Genomic DNA, 23620 nt, shown 5'->3' with positions numbered 1-23620 from the left:
CCCTAGAGGTGTAACTTGGAGTAAAGCTCTGCAACATGCCCCATGGGGTTCTTTCTCAGTGGTGGCAGGACTGGAAAGACAGCATCTGTAAGTCTTCAAAGTGCTCAACATCCTGCAAGGACAGTGCGTGGTGAAGCACAGGATTTGAAGGCAAGGTGACCTTGCTCGGTTCCATCTCTACAAGTCCCTTATTAAAGGACAAGGACACAGGGGTCTCCTGAAGCCACTGAGAACGTTCTCAAGCACCATTTCCACAGCTCAGAAAGACCAGCTTTACCCAGCAGAGCCAGATGAGGAAGCCTGCTCTCAGGCAGGATGCCACATTGGTTAGAGAACATGCCATGTGGACTACTGTCTGCTTGTTAGAAGAAAGGAGAACTGCAGAAGTGAGTAATTGCTGAAGCCAGTGGCCCAATGAAGCTGTTAAGTTTTTTGCTTAAGAAATAAAGCTTCTTTACTTTTTGCATCAAACACTGGGTCTGATGCGCTACTAACAAACCAGTGGTTCTCCCGCTAGTTAAAAAATATAAAAATAAAACCAAAAAACCTCCAAGCCCTTAAGTGCCAGATTTATTTTCCTACTACTGGAAAAAGCTTAGAGCAAAAACATGATCTTGCAATTCATTTTTGAGAGAAGAGTGATCTCTTCCTGCTGTCCCCATATGCCAACTGAGTTTGTGGCAATGTGGTCTCTATTGCTTTCTCAGAGCACTCAGCTAAGACCTATTACAGCAAAGTTTCCCTCAAAATAGCTGAAAACCCTGAGGAAACCACACGGGGGTGGAGAGCTGGTTGTTCTGCTGTAGGTGTGGGCGTTTTTTCCTTTTCTTTTTTGCATTCATGCTTTCAAAAAGCAAACAGCCAAATCCCAAAGGCTCTCTGCTTCATTTTTAGCACTGCAAGTAGAGAAATAACTGAATGGAGCTTTGGTCAAAAGTTCTTACTTTATATGCTAACATAAATATACACTACTTAAATTAAGAAAACTCCAAAAATTAAAAACCCTACATCATTTTGTTTCTTCCTTGGTGCATGTAGCAACTACAGACAGGCACAACTTGGAGAAGATGACAGAAAGAAGAAAGTGACACAGTTTAAATACCCAATTACAGTCCTAATATCTTGCTTTACGCACCTAGTGTGACGTTTGGTCTTTTCTTCAAGCATCATATGCTTTTCTTAAAGCTTGCAATGCTGGGCTCCTTAGAAAGGATCAAGTATAAGACATGAAGAGAGGTTTCTGTCTCAGAACAACGCAGGGCAGCAGGCCTGCAGTACATTCACTTTAGATAGAATTCTAGCAAAAGCTAGTATTTCTCCCGTGAGTATGGGAGCAATGAAAGCTCTCCTGTATTTATGAAGTCATTACTAAGTTTAAGTACCTCATTAGCACAACCTTATCTCCTCCTCTACAGGGGCTAGACTCATCTCTTTGGACAAAGCTATCCAAATCCCTATCTTATTACTGAGAGACCCACTTACGCCTTGAATGGGCAGTAAATAATCCACAGACTGTGTTCTAGTCTTCAACACAAGTAGGAATTTTGTCTGTAACTATATCACTAACTAAAAGGACTTCTTTATTATTTCTAATAACAGCAGTGCTAAGGAGCACTTTATTTTTAATTGGTATTAGCAGAAGGAGAAAACCACCAAATCTTTCTTTCTTAATTTCAAGTCACTTCTGCATAATTTCAGGTTTTAAGGTTTGTAATTCGCCCGATGTGCAATGGCTCAGTGACACATTCTAGCTTCCCCTAGGTGTCACTATTTCATGTCCACTTTCACGAAGTCCTGCCTATAACGGCAGCCTAAGAGGGACTTCAGTGAAATCTGCTTTTTAAACTGCTAGCTGCATTCAATTTAAAAGCAAATATTATATTTGCATGAATTTAATTTAAAAAATCCTAAGCCCAAATATAGAAAAAACACAGAACTTTAATAAACCAGGATGATAGACATGATTTTCAGTTGCTTGTGTAAAGCACTACAGAAACTAGCTGGGCTCTGCCAGTCTGTGCCAGCTAAGGCTCTGGCTCACCAGCCACAGCACTGGGACATGGGGGACAGAGGGAGCAGTGGTGGTACCAGTGCAGAAGAAATGTCACCTCATGCTTATAGCCTTCCCTCCACTCGTCATATGTACACTTCTCCTTCCTGCACCGTGATATATGGTGCAGCAGGCTGCCCTGAACCACAGCTCGAGCACCATGGGCAGGAGCATCCTCTTTGTGTGGAGGGCACTAGGGGAAATTTCCTGTACATTTGGCCCACTGGCAGGAGCTGAAAGGAAAACCACAGCACATATCGGTAGCTGGGAGGGAACACAATGCCCAGTTTCAAAGGCTGGTTCCCGGTAGAAGCTCGTGATCACCAGCCATGTGTGCTTGTGATGAAGATCACCTCTTTCTGTGGAGGCTAAAACAAACAAACAAAAAGCTTCAACCTAAATAACCCAAATTAAGGGAAACTCACAGCATACACAATGAACTGGCATTTAACTGCCCTTCTCTTCTGCTGCCAGGGTAAGAGTAATGCTCACTACAGTGAGCAGCACAGGGCATGGGAGAATCCAAGCCAGCAGCGCCTGCTCAGGCTCCATGTTGACATCATGACCGATCTGCTGCATGCGGGGCTCCCGTGTAAAGTGAGGGAGCAAAGGACAAATTCTGCTCTGCTACTTTTAAGAGGTGAAGGGAACAAGGGGTGAGGCAGGAGAGGAAAGAGTCAAAAACATTCATCACAGACATAGTTACGACCCAAAGAGAAACAGTACCTCTGCATTTAAACACAAAATGTGCACACCAAAAAAAGTAAAAATCATACATACCTTTCCCCCAAAACACTCACACCCTTCCCACCTGAAAAGCTACAATGAACAGAAACGATGTTAAAAAAAATCTTTGTTAACAGACACAGTCCCTGAAGTTTTAAGATGTTGGCTTGCTGTAGTCATACCACCTCATCCGACTCCAAACCATGTACTTCATAGAGAGTGTCCAAGATATTTAGCTGCTTTTCCATGGCTGGTAAGTAAATGTTGAGGTCCCTCTGCATTCCTTTGTAAAATGTTTCCTCCTGAGGATCACAGTCCTCTACGGACAGAGCTGCTACAAAGTCTTCGTATGTTGGAGCTGCCCTTAGAGCTAACTGGGAGAGGAAACAAAGATTTTAAACTGAAGGTGTACACGGAGATTAAGACATCTTCAGAGGCGCCTGATTTTTAGGAAGTATCAGTACATCATATTTTGTACAAATAAAGAGTAAATATTAGAAATTAAATACAAAGCTTGAATGACTGTTAGGGGAGCTCCCTAGACAGTGTCACACACTTCTGCATTGAAGTCCCATGCTCAAAATACTCTTTAGGAAACTCTCCCCCTCAACATTCCTGCTTCTCTATGCCAGTCTCTGTCTAATTAATCGTCTGAGGCTTTCATTTTTCCTTTTATAGTTTCAGTAATAGTTTCCAGGAACAGACACAAGGTGGAGCTGCTACACTGGACAAAAAATAAAGCCTCTCCTCTAGTCTGTAAATTCTACTTAACTCCCTGACACAACCTGCATCAGCCCTTCTTGAATGCTAACGCCCCAAAGAGAGATCAATCCTCGAATAAGCAACCTCCACCCTGAAAGCTCAATATTAAACATAGTGATAGCTACAATCCTCACCCTGAGGATAAGATCTGACAAAGGAACCTACTAATGTTAATCCTTCTAATTTTAATACCATTTGTTAACTAAAACCAACAGAAGATCAGAGTAACAAGACCCCCAGCTCTATCAGTGAGCACTTACCGCAAAGACTCCACGGACAACCCAACCATGGTGCTGCCGCAACGTCTTTCCATAAGCATTGTCTTAAAGAAAAGGGAAAAAAAATATAGATACATGTATGGAGTTTGCATCTGCATCACCATATTATTACTGTTTGATGCACTGAATTGCCCTTTCTGAGCACCACAGTTATAACTGAAAGAAAGGAGAAATGACTGGCAGATTAGGGACTTCTGCAGTGGGGTCTCAGCTCTGCTCTCATTTTCCTACAAGCCATCCATGGCAAGTAGGTATTCTAGTAGATGCTAAGGCAAATTTGTTTTTTATTAGATTAGCTGTACTTCACGACTAACTTTTCTTCTACTTTCTAGTCCTCAGTTCAGTTCAAGTCTGAAAAAATGTTATACGGGTGAAACTATTCTGCTCAGTCTGGATATAACTAGCTCAGACACTGACCAAGAACCTTCTCTTTCCATTTGAGAGTCAACTTTTAACCCCTCATAACAGAAAGCACAGGGCCTGTATATAAAAAAAACCAACCTAAACTCCATTCTTCTGAGTGCCCAAGTGTAGCCTTTGATGAAGGTCCTTGTTATGTTCCTAGACAGCTCCACTTTCACACAGAAATCTTGCTATATAAAAAACTAACACCTTTGAGTCTTATTTTCTCCAGTCTTATTATTGTCCTTGTTTCATCTCCTTGGCTTTCAGTTGAATTTTTTAAGTATCAGACGTTGTGTTATAGTTTCCCTGAGCTGAAGCAAGAAAATATGCTGTGTGATGTTTGGATATTTGCTCAGAAATCTGCAGACAGTTAGTTATTCCTAAAGAGTCTTAAGTGCATAAAGTCAGCAAAAGCCAGGTACAATTTTACTGTGATGTGAAGTACTCCCCCCATTTACGAGCCTAATGAGTGGGGAAGGCGTCTTTTTCTTTACATTAAGATAGAGAATGTATGAGAAAGGTATTCAGCAATAAAAAAAAATAAGGAGGAAAAAAGGTATTTTGTAGCAAATAGGATTGACAAGTCTATTCTCTGCCTTAATAGACAAAATAGGGGACATTAAAAACATCAGAAATTGAGAAGTGTGATGATAAGACTGCATGCACACAGAAAGGGTTTTACTCAGGAAGAACCAAGTCTACAACATTTTTGTATATTGCACTGTACTTGCTGTGGTCACTAACCTGACTCAGGAAGTGACAAAAATTGTGTACTTGGAAAAATTTACTTTTCTGTTATGACCTTCCTTCTAACTGTCAAAGACAAGTCACAGCCATACTGACAAGGAGGTGATTTCAAAGAGTGCTTGTGAGATTACAAGGAACTGAAGAAATAAAACATCAACTGTAAATTTGGAAATGCTCTCACTGCATATGAGTGGAGAAAATGGAATTAGACAAAACACTTTTTTTCCATCAAAGATGTGACCATCTCCCCTGACAGAAGTATGCCAATTAAGTGAATCTTTATCTGGCATTAAATCAAGATTGGCCAGTTACTTCATCTGGCTAAATACTATTATTTTCAAGAAAACCCTACAACTTTCAAAAAAAGTTGTGTCTTGGATATTACATGCATTGAAAACACATGTTCTAAACAAAAAGGAAAGTAGCCAAGTATGTAAGTTCAGAAGCACATGAAGAATAAAGCAACCAGAACTTACTCAGAGCTGTTTGGATATTCTTTTCTCCATTCTTCACTTCTGTCAAAAACCCTTTCAAGAACTTCAAGCCTCTGTCAGGATGAGCCCACAAAATAAAGAGAAACCATGTTTATAACAAAGTAAATCCCCACATTTTGCAATACTGCTTTCACTTCAATATATAGTCAACCTCTTATTTCCATGTCTCAGAGGGATATTCTGGAGCCAACCTAGCTTAATCTCCACTGCTTATAACACTCAGAATTAAGAAGCCATTTTCCATCTGAACAATGATATGCAGCCACATTCTCCAGCTTCTTTGCCAGCCCAAAGAAAAAACACTTTGCTAAAACAATTGTGCTGAAGCCCGAAATTATCTGCCTGATGTACTGGCCCAGCAGGAACAGTCATTCCCTGTAACTTGTTCTTTTCTTTTATAGGAAAAAGGGTAGTCTGCAACCACTTTTTTAGGTCTTTTGGTAAAGTTGCAGTGACATGACTACAGATAATACAGTGATCTTGAACCTAGTGAATTTGAACTGATGGAGTCTGAAAGTAACTAGTTTGCTCCTGATATGTAAGTTTACATTGCTGAAAGGCCCTCTGTTGCACTTCAATTGTGTATAGTTGAAACTGATACGAAGCTGTTACCTTTTCAGCCACAGGAGAGCCTCTGTAGCAGAGTTTCTAACTTGTGCTACACCTGCATTGACTTCATGGAGCACTATCTTCTGCAGGGTATCAAACTCTTCTTTGTTGGTTATAAATTTCTGGTTAATTTTCTGGAGGAAAAAACAAGAGGAAAGGTTTTATGATTTTAAGATCAAACAGCATCCTGTCCCATACACAGCACCTATTTAACATGATTCTTCCCTTCAAAAAGCTGTTACAGCTCTCCCCCCATCAGTTCCTCCGTCAGTCTCACTATGTGTGATGCACCAAGCAGCTGACAGGCTCACATCACGCGTTCCCCATGGCTGTGCACTGGGAAAGTGTGCACAGCCCCAGACACACCTGGCTAACCTAGAGCGGGCATGCAGCTCAAGCAGGATCACATTGCTGCTGGAGCAACCTCGCACCACAGCACTGCCTGGTTCTACCTGCACCAGGACTTAGCTGCTGTGAGCCCACCACACCGACATCATATGATGCAAACAAAAGCAAGTGGCTTAGTTTGCATTTTCTTTCTTAAATAGCATTCTTCCCTCTTACTATTTCCACAGTCTTTCAGTGGCCACTTTCAGCAAGATACGCCAATACCTGAATGACTGCTCCAAACAAACCTGAATATACAGTGTTCCTTATCATACACACGAAATGTTCTGCTTTTTTTTTCCCCCATGAAATATCTTCATGATGTATTTGTAGTAAGACTAGTATCTCACAAATGGCACTTCAAACCTTTCCAGACTTGGAGCAAGAACTTTCAGGAGAACCTAATCTACAGGATCTGCTCTGATTTGCAGCTACTGAAAAGCTGGTTCTTAACGAGCTAATTTGCTGCTACTTTGCTGAGGAAAGTTTTTTTTCCCCATTTGTCTTACAGTCTAAAGATAATATTGATACCGCCACATCATGACTTATAATCCTTTCAGCTCAGAATCCAAGTTACATTCATTAGGTGTAACAGACTTTTTACTTGGCAGTCAATCAAGTATTTTCTAAGTTTGGGTGTGCACAACAGTTGGATTTATTAAACACAGCACGTACTGTAAGGGCAGAATTAGGGTCATTTCAGCATTCTGATCTGACAGCAACGTTATCAAATATTAAAAAGCCTTCTAGTATTGACTTCTATGACAAAAATTCTTGAGGCCTGGTAGCAAAGATATGTACTTTGTTCAAAAAGTCAGTGTTAGAAATCAGTTGTTACCTTGATGTTACCTACAAAATCCATTTTAACAGGAGCAAAGACAGTTGGCCCCAGCTTGTCTAGGAAAAAAAAAAAGGACATATTGTCTTTTTCCAACCCTCATCTTAGTAACAGTTTTATTTTACCATCTAAACAGTTTTATTTTACCATCTAAACAATCCATCTAATTGGTAGGAAAATACTACAGGAACAGCATAAACCTAAGTCTTTCTTTGGTGTAGAACAATTTTGCCCCAGTTGGTACAAATGTTGCAGTACACTGACTTTCAAATTATAAGTCCTGAAAAAGGTGTATACTTACAAGGACCTCACATCCACTGTTAAATTTGGGGGAAAGGAGGTGGGATCTGCACTAGCTATAGATAGAAGTATTTAGAAAAAATAATAATTAAAAAACCCCTGAAGAGTGACAATAGGTAGTATAGCAGATAATGTGCTGTCAGCTGTACTGGATGCATAAGGTGCTCCATGCAGCTCTGTTAAGGGGAAAAAATATTGTCCCAAATATACCCATAGATTCTCAGACACGTTATACATGGGTTCCATCTAAATGAGATTGGATCCTCTATAATGGGAAACATCTAGTACCAGTTACACTCATTCTGCTAATAGAAACTAATTCTATCGCTTCAGAGAAGGAATGAATTCTCCAAACTAACCACTCCTCTTGTTTGTAGCTGGTGTCAGTCAAAAGGACTCAGAAGCACCTCAGGATGAAAAGGAGCTGCTTACCCAGAACCGGCACAATTGCGTAACATGACTCCAGAAACTCTTCTGTTGGTATGCCTTCTTCCTCCCTAAGTTCAATATCACTGAACCTGGTACCCAGGACAAGCAAGAGAGATTGTTACTTTAATAATGCCTTTTCTGCAGCTTCTAAATACAAAAACTCAATTTCACGACCACTTCATTTGAACATGGATAAAATTTATAGACACTGAACCACCAACGTGGCTTTTGTTTCACTCATTTAAAGTAAATGACTGCAGAAAATGCATATCTGCTGGCATGCAAGGCATGTAATTACAAACAAGGAAAAAGCCCTCCCACTCTTCTGTACAACTGATTCTACAAAGAGTATCTTCTTCCATTTCTGTGCTGTCTGCATGTCCTGGTTTCAGTTAGGACAGTTATTTTCCCTCCTAGTAGCTGGTAGGGTGCTATGTTTTGGATTAGGATGAGAAGAGTGCTGATAACATGCTGATGTTTTAATTGCTGCAGAGCACTGCTTATACTAAGCCAAGGACTTTTCAGCTTCTCACTCTGTCCTGCCAGCGGGCAGGCTGAGGGTGCAGCAGGAGCTGGGAGGGGACAGACCCAGGACAGCTGACCCAAACTGGCCAAAGGGGTATTCCATACCATCTGACGGCATGCTAAACAATATATAGGGGTGGCTAGCCGGGGTGGGGGGGCCGGCTGCTCGGGGTTGGGCTGGGCATCGGTCAGCGGGTGGTGAGCAATTGCATTGTGCATCACTTGTTTGTACATATTATTATCATTATTATTTTCTATCTTAATAAACTGTCTTCATCTCAACTCACAGGCTTCACTTTCCCATTTCTCTCCCCCATCCCAGAGAGGGAGGGGGGAAGGTGAGTGAACGGCTGTGTGGTGTTTAGCTGCCAGCCGGGTTAAACCACAACACTGCATGCTTGTTAAATAATCTCAAACACAACTTTGCAGCCAGAACAAACCTGAAAATGAGTCAAAGATTTAACTGTTTAATTGTTCTTATATTGTAAATCTGCAACATGTACTACCTATTGCTCATGACACTGAAGAATGTAGGAAAGCCATTTTCATTTTCATCTTCCTCACACAGAGTCAATCCACTTAAAGAATTTGTTTCTGATTGCAGCAACGTGTGGGCACCAAAGCCTTCTACAGCTTGCAGCTTGTTCTTTCCATCTTCTTTAATGCCTTACATTCATGGGAAACAGAAAATAAAAGAAAGATAAAACAGCCACACAACCCATATTGCTATTATTGTTTCTCAAGATTATTCTATTTGAAGGAAGGCATTGGGATATCTGGATCATGCAAATTTAATGACACCATACGTCTGCTGTCAACTGCTAAGACAAAATCCACACCAGTCCCCTCCCCACTTATTCTAATTGGTCAGACCAATTGTGTGCAAGGCAATAGCAGACACATCAGAGAAAGCTCCTATTAAAGAACAACACAGTCCATTCAACAGCAGGAGGAGACATAAAATTAAGTCTATATAAGAAACATTTAAAGTTCAGCAGCCTTTAACAATACGGCTACAATGGATGGAATTTTATACAGAATTGGTTCAACTGTTTTACCAAAGGCATACACAACTCCAAGTTTCATACTACTGATGAAGTAAAGGAAGAAATAAGGTGCTCGCTAATAAACTCTCAATTGGAGGAGAAAAAAAAAAGGGGGTTATTTTCCATACAGATTTGCAGGAACAATTGTTAGCAACTACAAGGTCAACGCCTCTGACAGAGGCACATAAAACTTCAATGCACCCTTCTGACAGTGCAGCCCTACATAATAGGGGAGGTGCTGGTTTTCCCAGAGGAGGGCCTCTGGGCATTAAATGCTTGTCCACAGACCAAGAGCAGCTGAAGCTCTGACACAGCGTATTGTTCTTCATGTCAATCAACATCAACGGGAGCCTGCACCCGTCCTAAAAAACTTTTAATTTCCTTCCCCATTCAGTCCTAAGTTAGCTGTCAGCAAAGGCAGGAGCTATACTGAGAAGGCCTGACAACAGGCAGATAGACTAAATTACACTGACATTCCCTCTCCTGGGAAGCAAAGTATTAGTAGCACTCTTACAGGCAGCCTAAACCTCCCTCCACTTATGGAACAATGATTCTGAATAAAAGGTGGTACATATATTTACCTGCCAGATTCTCTTCTATGTGATCCTCAACAGAAACATCGCTGCACTCCTCATTTGTTTCCAGATTTAAACATGCCAGACTTTTAATAAGGGTTTGTTCTTGCTGGTTAATTTCTGGTTTTACAGAGCCATTTTCACAGGGATTCAATTCCATCTGCCTGAAGAAAGTGAAGGAATAACGGTTAGTACAAAACACTGCTTGGTAAGCTTCTTCCTGTGAAGGCACACAAATAAAAATACAAGAAAAATAGTTGCCAGAAATTACATGTTGTCACAGGCTTCTCTGAGGAAAAATGACTTGTCTACTATAATAATAAAGGGAATCGTTAACACATATCCTACTGTCTGCGGCAAGTAGGATATATGTTAATGATTCAACCTCAGCTTACAAAATATAGAGAGTATATTTTTAATAAAGACCATTGCCAAGAGACACAATCAAAAAAAGTTTAATTGATTACAAAAAAAAAGGAAATCACAGGCATATATTGTAGGTAAAACAACATCCCTTCATTACTGCTTTTACATACACAATATACACTCTTGCCATCTCATCCACAAATATTAAGCTACCCTTCATCAATGATTTTACAAGCATATGGAGTGGAACCTAAGGTGCAGGAAAGAGCACTGGAGTGGAGAGAGATGTTTGGTGATTGGCCAGAATTCACTGGGTGGATGGCCAGGGGAGAGAAAAATAAAAAGGAAAGGACTCAGAAAGAAGAGGCATGAAGTGATGTGAGCCAGCTCTCTTTTATTGCATCTGTTTCCAAGTATGGAGCTCAGAGCAACACAATTCTGCCTGTATCCACTACTTGTAATGTCGGAGTAAAAATATGGAAAGAACAGACACTGCCTAAAACACATCAGAAGGACTGACAGTAATTCTTATTATACCTTTCTGTTGAGGTGTGGCTGGGCAAGACTGAGTGCTTTATCTGTAAGACAAGAGGGGGTGGGTGGGTAGAGAGACACTCTTTATAGCAAGAAGACTGTATTGTGTTTCTTGAACTTTTAATAAACCCAAACTGCAGTCAGCAGAAAAGCCGAAAAGCATAAGCTCACTACTTCTGACCCAAAGGCACTGTACAGACAAACGTGAAAAGGTGCTACAAAATCATACCATTAATATATTGAAGGAAAAAAAAAAAACAAAAACAAAAAAAACCACACAACTTCTTTCAGAAGCTAGTTAGCAAGTGCCAAGTGAGATGCCATACAGCACATGAACAAAACTAGGGCAAGGTGTTCTTTGCAATGCCATTTTCTTTACTTAAAAAAGAAATCCGAAAAACTAGGTAAGTAATGTGAAGCCAGATACCAGGTACAATGAAGTGAATTCACTTCCCAGAGGCAGTGAAGCATCTACCTTCCTACACACACCTTAATCTGCTGTTTGCTAGAGATGCTCCAATTTTACATATATAGCTGTGGATTTGAATTTCAAGAAAATGTCCTTGTCATTGAAAAGATAAGCTCATTAGCCCCTGCTGGCATGTTAACACAGATGTGATACTGCAGTAACTTAAATGAGTTGTAATTGCTGTGATCTCCCGCAATGGACCAGCTTGCCATATAGTCAGGATGTTTTTAAACACCACTGTCTGCAGCTGGATCAGGCCCTGAAAGTCAGCAATTAACAGCTTTCACCTATCATTAAAAGTTAAGGGATTGGCCAGTGCGTATTAAAAAAAAATTGCCCTACCTAACTTGCAAGCCACAGGAAATACCAGAATGGGTCTAGCAGAGGACGACTAGCTACAGTAGGAGTAAAAATTGCTTCCACAAATGCTACTTTACAAAATGGTATCTTCCGTGCCAAGACTGGTAGAAGGGGGTACTCGTCATTACCTTGTTTGTTCTGAGAACTGCTAAATGCGGGGATCCAGGTGGGGTCTGATGCAATAACTCAGAAGTAAAGGCAGTATTTGCAATCTGCATACATTCTTCAAGAGTCTTCAGGAAAGTGTCACAGGTTGATTTCAACAGAGCTCCCATATCAATCCCGCTCTGTGGGAAGAAACCAATTGGAACACAGACTCAACACAGAAAATCAACTTGGAGCAGCTAATGTCTACAAAGACCACGACTGCTACAGTCATGATTCTTGTTTCACACACATTAAAATGCAAAGGGTCAGTTGATGAGAGAACGGGCACCACAAATTACTGGGGCTATGTCCTCTCACAACATTGCCACTTCTGTGAGCCTCTCTCTACAACAAGCAGAGCAGACTTGGGTTTTAACAGCTGCATCTTACATTACTCATCTCTGGCATTAAATACATTAAGTACAAGTCTTGATGTATTCAATAGTTGTATTCCAGTAGCCATAACTGACAAGGGAAATGAAAGCAAACAAAAGAAATAGATACAGATTAATTTGAAGATAAGAGTAAGTTCGAAAATCCCATGAACAACAAAAAAAATACTGCAACTGAAAAACACGTAGAATGAAATATCACATTGCCAACAACAATACAGTGTTACTTCATTTAAACAAGAACTATTGTGGGGATATGCTATTTCCCACAGGTCCTCAGCAGAAAGAGGGAGATTAACACAGACAGTAAATAACTGAATGAATACTGCACTGACTAACCAGAAGGGTTCAGAATGCTCAAGACTTTACTGAATTGGTCTACACTGAAAACATAATCATACCTCTGGTTCTGATACACCAGAAATGCTGGCTTCTTTAGTTTTATGCACTTGCTGAACAAGGAGGTTACAGTACAGTCTAAGTTCAGACATTTTAGTCTTCAAGGCTTCTGTGTTTTCAGTGAACTCTAAAAATGAAACAAAAGATAAGTCAAATTTGTTGTATCCATCTGGGAGTGTGTGATTTTAGAAAGCTGCTGCAACAATACTATACAATTTAATTCAATCAATACTTCTTTATTTCAAAACATTTTATAATCAACCCCAAAAAATGAGTTATTCTGCCAAAAGTTATGCTCATGACAGGTAAAAATGTTTCACTATTTGCTGTGATAGGCAGGAACAGAGTGTTGCTAGGCTTAGAACCCAGAGGAAAAAGCAACTACATGACATTTGACCTCAACTGGCTTTTTAAATAGAACAAAAGTCCTTCACATCTTGTTTTCATTAAGTAGTTTAAGGGGCAAACAATTACACTGTGAGTTAAAGGATCAAGGTTCCGAGTAGAAAAATACCGGAGGGAAAAGACGTACTTTTAAACACAAATGGATTCACTTAATACACATCCTTGAATCACAGAGTGGTTGAGGCAGGAAGGGACTGCTGGAGACCAGCTAGTCTGATTCCCCTTATTAAAGCAGGGTCATCTAGAGTAGCTTGCTCAGGGCCAAGTCCAGTGAGGTCTGGAATACTGCCAAGGATGGACTCAGCTTCTTTGTGCAACCTGTTCAGTGCTCTATCATCCTTACAGTAAAAGCATTTTTCAGTGCTCTATCATCCTTACAGTAAAAGCATTTTTTTCCTTCATGTCCCATTGGAGCTTTTTGTATTTAAATTTGTGCCCATTTCCTCTTGTCCATTCACTGAGAAGAGTCTGGCTCCATCTTGCTTATGCTCTCCCATCAGATATTTCCTTAAAATATCTCAGTGGCTCTTTGCTGGACCAGTATGTCCATGCGTTTCTTGTATTGGTGAACCCAGATCTAGACAATACTTCAGCTACTTTATGATTACTAGTCAATCTGAGATTTTCCAGAAATATTTTTTTTTAACATTAGAGTCCTGGAATTATAAAGGAAATTAATTTGTCTGTGATTAGTGAGGGTCTTGCCTTTATACATATCCAAACAGTAACAGTCTGCAACCCAGCGACCCAGAGCCAGGACCTGGCCACTCCTTGTACTTAAAGAAGCTATCAACAGACAGTTTAAGTAAAAAGTATGTGCCAGAAAAGGGAGCTCTTGCCTTTTTCCTTTTGTGTCCTGCTGTCTGTCAGACAGGCTTTGGCAGTTCCTAGTGCAACCAGCCACTTTTGCCTCTCGACTGCATTTCTCGCCTTCAGATAAAAGTATTGCTCCCCTGGGATGATCAGGTCCATTCGTGTGTTATCTGCAGGATGAACTGGAAGCAACAGAGGTTTCAGGCCAGTTCTTCAGCCTTTCACAGCCCAAATGAATATCCCAACAGATATTAGGTGGCAGGTCAAACAGTAATGGGAGAGTACGAATCTGTAGCCCCAAACGTCCTGCACTGCCATTTTATTACTTCTCTTCTAAGTAAGGGAATGGACAGTACATGTGTGTACAGCTGTGGGACAAAAGGCTATGAAAGACAGCTTTGTGATCAATACATTATCATCCAGGAGTCACACCTCAAAGGCATGGCAAGTAACCCAATACAGGTGAGCAGACCTAGTACTGAAATCACTCATATTCCTAGCTTTGGCTTTGTTCCTATGAAGAACTGTTTGAAGATGTGCACATAATGATGAGCTACCACAGCTCACATAAAACACTGACATACCTCCACACAGAATATTTATTATTGTAGAGCTTTGCAGCTTTTGTAACATTTTCAAAGTACTATAGAATACAAACATGCATATAGATCAAGTTACTGATTTGCTACAAAAGCATAACATAGAAATAAAAACAAATAGCTTGTGTCCTGAAATCTCATCTCAAATGCTGCCTGTGCTTATCAGACAAACTTTGTACAATTGTGTCATGTATCTTACTTACCTTGAATTTCACACACAGCCATTTGGATGCTTCCCTTGCAACCCTTCCAGGCATCTTCCTGAGAGTCATAGTAGGACAAGATGCCGCCACAGAGAAGAAACCACCGAGGCTGCCAGCCTGAAAAACAAAACTAAATCTCTCAGTTACTTCTCTCCTTGCAGTTCCACCACCTCTAATTCAAGACTTGCTGCAAATAAAGCCCCAAAGATTCTTGGTTCCCCCAGGAAAAATAAACCATTTGAATAGGTAAGATTTATGACAGGCCTGGACGTTGTACACCACAACCACTGCTTGCTAGCAATTACATCCTGCAGGCAGCCCTGCCTGCAGACAGCTGGGCTCGAAGGCTTTCAGCTACACCACAGCAATATGTTCCTGAGATGCCATATGTCCTTTCCAGTACCTTTACTAACACAGTATTACTGACTCTTTCTGTCCCCAGTCCACCTTTTCAGACCACTATCCTTCAATTCCTTCACTCCTCAATCCTCCCCTTTGCTCTTTCCAAAAGCCACCACAGCAGTCTTGCCTTACATATAGAATCACACAATCATTAAGGTTGGAAAAGACCTCCAAGATCATCTGTTCCAACCGCCCCCTTACCACCACTGTCACTCACTAAGCATCACATCCAACCTTTCCTTGAACATCCCCAGGGACGGTGACTCCACCACCTCCCTAGGCAACCCTTCCCAATGCCTGACTGCTCTTTCTGAGAAGAAATGTCTCCTCATTTCCAACCTAAACCTCCCCTGGCACAACTTGAGGCCATTCCCTCTAGCCCTGTCACTGGTTACCTGTGAGCAGAGGCCAACCCCCAGCTCCCCACCCCTTCCTTTCAGGTAGCTGTAGAGAGCAATGAGGTCTCCCCTGAGCCTCCTCTTCCCCAGACCAAACACCCCCCACTTCCCTCAGCCGCTCCTCACAGGACTTGTGCTCCAGGCCCTTCACCAGCTTTGTAGCCCTGCTCTGGACACCCTCCAGGGCCTCGATGCCCTTCTTGCAGTGAGTGGCCCAAAGCTATCTTCCCTTACAGAAATGCCTAATCAAACTAGCTTCAAAAACAAGGGCAAGAAAATCCTAAATCAAGGTAAAGAGGATACAGAGGAGGAAACAGTTTCTGAAAGCCATCTTTTAACAATAGCTCTTGGACGTCCTGTGCTGCCCATATAAAAAGTAGTCCTAATTAATAACTTGTGCTTCTGGATCCATTCCAAGAGGGTGATGAAAACATCAGGCTAGACCAAAACCAATAGCTCTGGCTACCACTTTTGCCCACCCTCAGAACTAAATCACCCCTTTTGGAAGTAGTTCTTCAGTATGAAAAGATACAAACAAACAAGACACCAGCCATCATTTTACTTCTAATTAAAAGCTGAAGCTCATTAACATAAGAAGCAAGACCACAACGTTGTCACTGGAGGAGATCAGCTTTCATTCCTGAGCAGCACCAAGCAGCTCCCTGGGCCAGGGTCAGAGCCGGGACACCCAGGCTCCCATGTTGTGTCAAACTACCTCTGGATTTATAGCCTATGGATTATATATGGATTATAGCCTTCAGGACTGTGGGAAAACAAATTAACTTATATCCTTCTTCACACTCTTTCTAGAATTCCTCCATTGTTTTCTAGAAGAACATAAATGCATTCTAAATGCCAAAATATTCTCCATACTTCTTTGTTTTGTTTGAAAGGAAAAAATTACAAGAATGAAAATTTAAAAAGTGATGAAAGAAAACAACAAGACTGGTTTTTATTTGTCTTGCCACCAAACTAAAGAAACTGTCCTAAAAGTCACTATTGATACAGGGGACCTTGCAAAAAAAGGAGGCGATTGTTGAGCAGAGACAAGCAGTTAATTGCTTCAGACACTCGGTGGCACAGATCCAACCCTTTAAATAACACACAGTGCCACAGTCGATACAAGCCTCTAATTCAGTCTGGGGATCCTGCTGGTGCACACAAACAGCTTCAGCCATGGTCCTGCAGCTTACAATTGCAGCTGATGCTCAACCAAATTGCATGCCGTCAGTCAAGGGCCATGCAATCAATGAGCCAACATACACAGAGCTCTGCCTCCGTTCCCTTTGGATGCTGGTTAAAAATGTTACGAGTCAATGTATTTGTAGGGTTTTTTTTTGGTTGGGTTTTATCTGCAACATCAGCAGTTATTTGTCTTGCTCTGCAGAACCTAACTCTTCTTTATTAGATGGGTATTAAAAGTGCAATGATATGCTGTTCATCACACACACACACATATATATACAACAGTTGCCTATATTTTCTGAACACAATTGTTTTCCTTATAAAAGCCCATTTTTATAAAAGGAAACCAATAATAATAATCAAAAAATCACAGCAGGATTGTGTCAGAAGATGCACTAACCACCTGGTACTCAATGACACTGAGTCAGCAGCCATGGGAAGGTTATCCTAAACAACCAGCTAAAAATAACGTGTGGCTGACAAATCCTGGACAGTACAACAGGGAGACAATCTTCAATTAGAGTAGCTTCACATTCACAGTCAGGCAAAGAACAGATTTAAAAAAATACAAAAACCAAAGCAGCAAAAAGACATTTCCATGAACACAAATCCTGTTTTTATTCAGTTTTATTCCCTCCCCATAAACTCCAGTAAGAATATTGCAGTTTCTGGAACTAAACATTCCGACTTTACCCGAGATAAAAAGTTAAGGCTGAACCTCTCCAGGTCTTACTGGCGATAGCACTAACACAACTCTGAAGAATTTACTAAGCCCATTCATACTGCTGGTGTACGGGCAGGACAAAACATAGCTCATACTTCCACAGCTTGTCGTAGAGGCACAGAACCATTAACAATAAAAACTGACCTTGCTGGAGGGAAAAAGGAAAAACAAAAAAACCCAGACAGACAATAAAATTCAAGGCACACGAAAAGGAAGCAATACCTTGAGGGCTCAGTCATAGAAGCCAGCAAAGAGATTCCAGACAACTCAGCAGCCACTGGGTTCATGTTCTAATACACATTGCACTCCTTTGTGAAATTTAAAGTTAGTCCCTGCAGTACCTGCAAGACCTAATACTGGCCAGAACAGATATTTAAGCAGTCTGTGTCTGCTGAGGATTCTGTATTTCTCCAGAAGTTCCCCCAGTCTGAAAGATCTGCCTACTTCCATTATTACACTTCAGGAAACATGGATGCAGCTATCACTGAGCAAACTTGACATTTCTTGATAAAGTTGAAATTTGGATATAATTCAAACTTTAATGCTACACAACACAGGCTCCAGAAAGCACCGGTTCCCAAGTGCCAAGTCTGAAGAAAAAAATATCTGAATACACACAGATCGCGTCAGACATCCACAAAGCCAAACCATCTGGGAGAATTACATACTCAGGAAGTCAAACTGATGACCTGGAAAACAAGCTGCAATTAAGAGATGCCAGTTTCAGTTGCATTTCTAAAAGGCACAAAGGCAAAACACTCAGGCTTTTCATTACTGCTCACTTCCTACTAGAATTTTGCAATAATTTATGCTTAGTAATTTCTTGGGCTTCAACGTTAAGTCTTTAGAAAAACTTATGCAATAAATAGTCCTTGGATTTCTTTGACCTTAATTCATATTTTTAGTGTGGATAGGAGATAACTATTCACTTCCACTTTACAGCAGCATCCACCTAACAGAAGGAATTAAACCCTTCATCACATCCCCACTGCTCACATCCCGGGCTGGCAGTAGGGCTTTGTGGCAGCCCCTAGCACAGCTGCAGAGCAGGGGGCAGCTCCCTGCTTTTCTTTGTCAAGTCACAAGAGAACCCAGATAGTCAGAGACATCTCACAGCAAGTGCAAGTGCCATCCATCTCTTCACCACACCCTGGGGCAAAGTTACTTTATCTCCCACCACCCAGGGACAGACCAACTGCAGCTTCAAAGACAAGCAGACAGATGAGAGCTGCTGAAAAAGCTCAAACAAGCCCAAAACAGTGCTGCTGGCTTGCAAAAAGCAAGTGAAAAGCCACAATAGGTCCTTCCGCAGTTGCTAGTGCTGACAGAAGTCTACAAACATCATAAATTTCAGACCTTTGCTAAAACGCAGCCTGCTCCAGGTAGCAGCTGTTGCCCAGAACACACCATCGTCCCAAGACATAACTGCTAAAATATCTGCCTTCCAATCATGAAGGAAGTCAAATTTTCCAGCTAGAGGACGTGCCTCCAGCAGCCACAACACAGGACTGAGTCAAGAACTCTTATTTCCAGCCTCCCGTTACCTTGCTGAGCTGTCACAGGCAGTGTTGGAAAATTTCTGCACTTCCTCATCTGCACAACACAAGTATTTCATACACCAGCCCAAAAGCTACACTGTTAATGCACACACATCTGATGGACAGGGCCATCCCTGTGGAACGAAGGCAATAAAAATCTTCACGTTGCAAATGCACAGAACAGTTTTCAAAATCCCACCTTTGTGAAGGAACAATCTGAGGCACTGCAATGAATTTTGCAGCCTTAATTCCGTGGCGAAACAGTTTGGCAGCACAAAGCCCCACCCGTGAGGGCAGCAGAAACGCAGACAGATGTGGCACAACTCATGTGCCTCCTCAGTGCTGTTGCTAGCAGCACTGGAAGAGCAGCCTGCCTACACAAGGGAACTGATTGCATGTTTACAAATGAGTTTTATGCCCAAGGCCAGCTATCCGTGCTTGTGAGGAATGGAGAACACCGTGCCAGTAACGAGGCATTATTAATAGGGGCAGTGGAAGGACGAAGGGCAGAGAAGCGATTGCTGAGAGCGAGGGAGCCAAAAGTGCAGTAAACCAGGTCACTGCTCAGACACACTAATTCGAGTTATTATCAGCAACAAAACATTCACCTACTGAAAGCTCTCGGGGACTTCCCTCCTCTGGTCACACTTCCTCAGCTCCTGCCTGACTGTGGGTACCCACGACCTGTGGTGTGGTTATCCGGCTCGCCTGAGCCAACATGACAGATTTACCCAAACACACAAGATGCTATCTTTTTGCCATCATTCTGCCACACCTTTTGATTCTGTCTGACCCAGCTACTCCAGTGCAGAAGGGCAGAATGCAGAGGCGCCGGTACTGCAGCATACCTGGTGGGAAACGCAGCGCTGCCGGGCAGGCTCTGCAGTGTCACTCCTGCACCTTCCCCTGCGGAGGACAGAGGGGACACGGCTCTCTGTTCCTGCAGCCTCAAACTTCTCTGCTGCGAGGCACGTTATTCAACTCCAAAAAGGTGTGACAAAAGCAGGAAGAAATAGCAGGGGGCAGGATAGGCATGCTCATGGGGAATTGATAAGACAGGTCAAACCACACAAAGAATTATGCAGAATCCTAAGAGAATGACCTAATCGGTCCCTGAAACATCCCGGGTGAGACTCCGTCACCCATCTACACCACCACCTGGTCTCTGGCAGCAGCTGTGGACAGTGATGCTGGTCAGACCACTGCCCTTAAGACAGCAGGCACCTCTGCTGCTCAGTTCCACCTCCACAACACCAAACTTCTCATTTTATGCAATCAGAAACTGGACTATACCCAGAGAGCTAAAACAAGGAAAGAGAATTATAAACAAAAGCTTTTTGGAACCAAATGTTTATCTAAGTGTCAAGTTTTCAATTACTTCCTCCATCTCTACAGAGGACCTTATTTTCAGAGCTTGATATCAAATAGATGCGATGTGGCTCCCATCCTAAAAGGTCAGATTTCTCTCTCTAAACTCCCAAAACAAAGACTCACTCTAAGCAGAATCATAGAGATATCCACGGATCTATGCATCCACCTGCATCCACAATCAAGCTACAAAAACTTACGTTCTTCCAAATTTTCTTTGGTGTTCCCCTCAAGTTCGGGAAGTCTGAAACATTAGAGCCAAGAGTAACTTCAAACTTTACATGAAGCCTGAAAACTACTGCTTGGTGTTGGTATCTTGGAAATAAACAGGAAAGAATTCAGAGCACAACAATAAAATGATGGTGAACGATCCACAAAGGCGGATGGGAGGAGCCAGCCGCGGTACGTGGCGCGATGCAGCGTCACTAGTGATGGCATGAGGGTGAGCATGCCTCAGGGAAGATGAATTCAGAATTAGTCAGCACCATTAAGGAAGAGAATATTTAAATACATGAAAACGTGAGCTTTCTGAAGAAAGTGATCAAAGTCATTTGTCTGAGCATATGAAGAACACTAGGTGAATCAGTGGAGGCCGTCAGCAGTTTTCTTTCTAATGACTAGGCTGCCTTTGATCCACAGGCCAACACCTGATACACACCATCCCTTCCAGAGACAGCCTCAATCCCTCCTGTGGCCAACTACCCCAGGTAAAGCGTCCCAGGTAAATGCTGGAGATCCAAACTTAACCGAACTTCAGAAGAAAAATCAGCTGAAGGTGCCAAGCTGTTACACAACTGAAAGAAGGCATTCCTCAACTCCACTGTTTCCCTACCTGTAAATAATAATTCGCTCATTCTGCAAGCCTTGGGATAAATACAAATCTCAGATTATTGTTACTAGATCATCCCCAAAGACTAAAGAAGTTTCTTCTATTCACCAGAAGTATGGTTAACAAGAAGCGTGACTCACAGCTGGAGTTCAGGAGGAGTCACACAGGAGAGAGTTTCCAAACGGAAGTGAGCGAGTGAGTATGGGGAACGTAAATAGGAGCATATGATCAAAGCTGGTAAAGTTAGCTTGGCCTTACAAGAACAGCAATCATCAGACTGAGAAGTCACTGTACTGGGGATACAGCACCACTCAATTCTGAAAGCTGAGCTCTCTCAGACTAAAGTCAAACTCAGCCTTCCGAGGCAGCCTGGAACACCTGCATGTACAAATCACAACACAGAGGATCAATGCCAGTGAAAAACTTATCTCCAAGCAGAAATCAAGCAACACTAACTCGGTTTATCCTAATCTACATAAAGCAAACAAGTACACTTCTTACAAATGGAGATAACTTGTTTGAGCAGTAAGACAGGCTGACCTGCCTTTCAGCTGTTGGCAAGCAAACCCTGCATTCCAACCTTTGCCCATGGAAAGCCCAATGCGTTTCCTACTTGTGAAAGGTTCTTGCTGTCAATAACGGGGTAGCTTGTAACACAGATCTCACTCCTTGCCCAAGGGCTGTGGGGAAACACCTCGGTGTGGACTTCACCTCTCAGCGTGGTGCTGACAGAATGCACTATAAAACCAAAATTCCCAGAGAAGACTCAATTACCAACTGACTCCACCAGCTCCTCTCCCACTGCAAGAAGAGCAAGCAGTTCTCCTTTTGCAAAGGTTTGAGCTCGTTCTTTCAGTGAATGTCTTATCTGCTCTCTGACTGTGGAAACCAGAGGCGTGTCCCTTATTATTAGGAGAAAAGGGCATGGGATAACTCCCGTGTACATTTACATCAGCACTGTATTACTGTCAGACAATGACATACAAAGACAGCACACATTTTTCCCCACTTTTTGCATACATCATTAGCCTTGCACAAGCAGAAGAGCAGACTGGTGTCAGAACACTGACAGCACTGCTCTGGATGACCCACTGAGCCCTTGTTCAACCTCACGCTTCCTTTAATCTCTGAAATTAGGTTTTCCCGGCTCTCAATCCATCGTTACCACTTCGAAGATCAACACCATATTCCAGCAGTGAACTTCTTTCTGCATCGCTACATAAATTTATAACCTAATGCCTTCAGGGGAGGAAGTCTTCATTATATGACAAAAGAAAGCACATGTAGGCATGGTTAGCTTGCAGAAAAGCCGATCTACTGTTCTCAAACACGTTGACAGGCTTTTGATGACCGAAGAAAAGACATAGAGTAACCCTACCCCTAAAGACACAGAGTAAAAGACACAGAGTAACCCTGACCAGCACGTTTAGTACCAGAATGGAGTTTCAGCAATGAAATAGAAAGATGCTTCAGTCCTCCATCACAGATTTCCTGCCGAGAACAAAAGCTCTGTTCCCAGCTGTGGCACACCTCCGGCACCCCAGGAAAAGCTTCCTTCGCCCTGCAGTGATTGAGACGGAGGTGCGCGAAGCGTCATCCTGCTTTTGCGGGTCGAAAGCGAATGTCAGCGCTGGCAGGAGGCACGAAGTCGGTAGATGTGGCTGGAACGAGCACAGTCCCGGTGGCAGACCCGTGCGGCCGGTCCCAGCGCGTCCTGCGGTGCCAGGGGCACGGTCACCCGGCGGGGCAGCCCCACGCGCCCCGCAGACGGCGGTGCCAGCACGGCCGCTAGGGCTGGAAACACACGAACCGAACGCCCCCAAACTTCCCCGGGGCTGGACGCAGGACTACCTAAACCACCACACCGCCACGGGGGAGGGCTGGTAACATCCCCAGAGCCCCGGGGTCCGAAGGGGAACGCCGAGCGGGGCTGCCCTAACCCCAACCCCCCGACCCAGCAGCGTTTCCCCATTAATCCCATTCACCCCCCCACGCCCGGGACAGCCATTTAGTGCCCCCAGCGCCCCGGTGCGGGTCTCCCCCGTCCCCCCCCAGCTCTCCCCGTCCCCCCCAGCCCCTGCCCGGCCCTGCCGGGGGCTCACCGCTCAGGTAGTTGGTCCACTTGTACAGCACCCCCTCCATGGCGGCCGCCCGCCCGCCCCCCCCGCCCCCGCCGGGGCCCAGCGCCATAGCGCGGCGCCGCCCGCCCTGCGCGGCCCGCCCCCTTCCCCCACGCTCTTAGCGCAGCGAGCGGCTCGAACAGCGGATCCGCAGCGCTACGCTAGCGCAGGCGGGTCTGGGAATCGCTAGCTGCGCGA

The 23620-nt window shown here is 43.0% G+C and overlaps 1 protein-coding gene across 3 annotated transcripts; it reads right to left on the bottom strand.

Annotated features, from left to right (window-relative positions):
* Positions 1-815: 815 nt before the first annotated feature.
* On the bottom strand, positions 816-23542 carry PLEKHA8 (pleckstrin homology domain containing A8). 3 transcript variants are annotated; one of them, XM_035317501.1, is made up of 14 exons: positions 23405-23542; positions 14859-14975; positions 14083-14238; positions 12841-12965; positions 12029-12187; positions 11075-11115; positions 10178-10335; positions 9057-9216; positions 8029-8114; positions 7297-7355; positions 6075-6205; positions 5445-5515; positions 3799-3860; positions 816-3150 (listed from the first exon to the last, which is right to left on the bottom strand). In XM_035317501.1, the coding sequence occupies exons 1-14, from the start codon at positions 23490-23492 to the stop codon at positions 2953-2955; spliced, it is 1611 nt and encodes a 536-aa protein (XP_035173392.1). In that variant the 5' UTR covers positions 23493-23542; the 3' UTR covers positions 816-2952. The 3 variants fall into 3 exon arrangements, with proteins under 3 accessions (XP_035173392.1, XP_035173393.1, XP_035173394.1); XM_035317502.1 differs by having other exon boundaries at positions 14859-14988; positions 23405-23438; XM_035317503.1 differs by lacking the exon at positions 23405-23542 and adding an exon at positions 17790-18099.
* Between the last annotated feature and the right edge of the window lie 78 nt (positions 23543-23620).

The sequence above is a fragment of the Oxyura jamaicensis genome, chromosome 2, assembly GCF_011077185.1.
Source record: "Oxyura jamaicensis isolate SHBP4307 breed ruddy duck chromosome 2, BPBGC_Ojam_1.0, whole genome shotgun sequence".
Taxonomy (NCBI): domain Eukaryota; kingdom Metazoa; phylum Chordata; class Aves; order Anseriformes; family Anatidae; genus Oxyura; species Oxyura jamaicensis.
This window is presented reverse-complemented; position numbering and strand designations above follow the sequence as displayed.

What these genes read in the sequence shown, in the direction of transcription:
- PLEKHA8 (XM_035317501.1), bottom strand. Translation starts at nt 23,492, where the DNA reads ATGGCGCTGGGCCCCGGCGGGGGCGGGGGGGGCGGGCGGGCGGCCGCC. An exon ending in CGCAATTGTGCCGGTTCTGG is followed by an intron (nt 7,356 to 8,028) that starts GTAAGCAGCTCC and finishes TTTTTTTCCTAG; the next exon opens with ACAAGCTGGGGCCAACTGTC. An exon ending in GCTCTCCTGTGGCTGAAAAG is followed by an intron (nt 5,516 to 6,074) that starts GTAACAGCTTCG and finishes TCATCCTGACAG; the next exon opens with AGGCTTGAAGTTCTTGAAAG.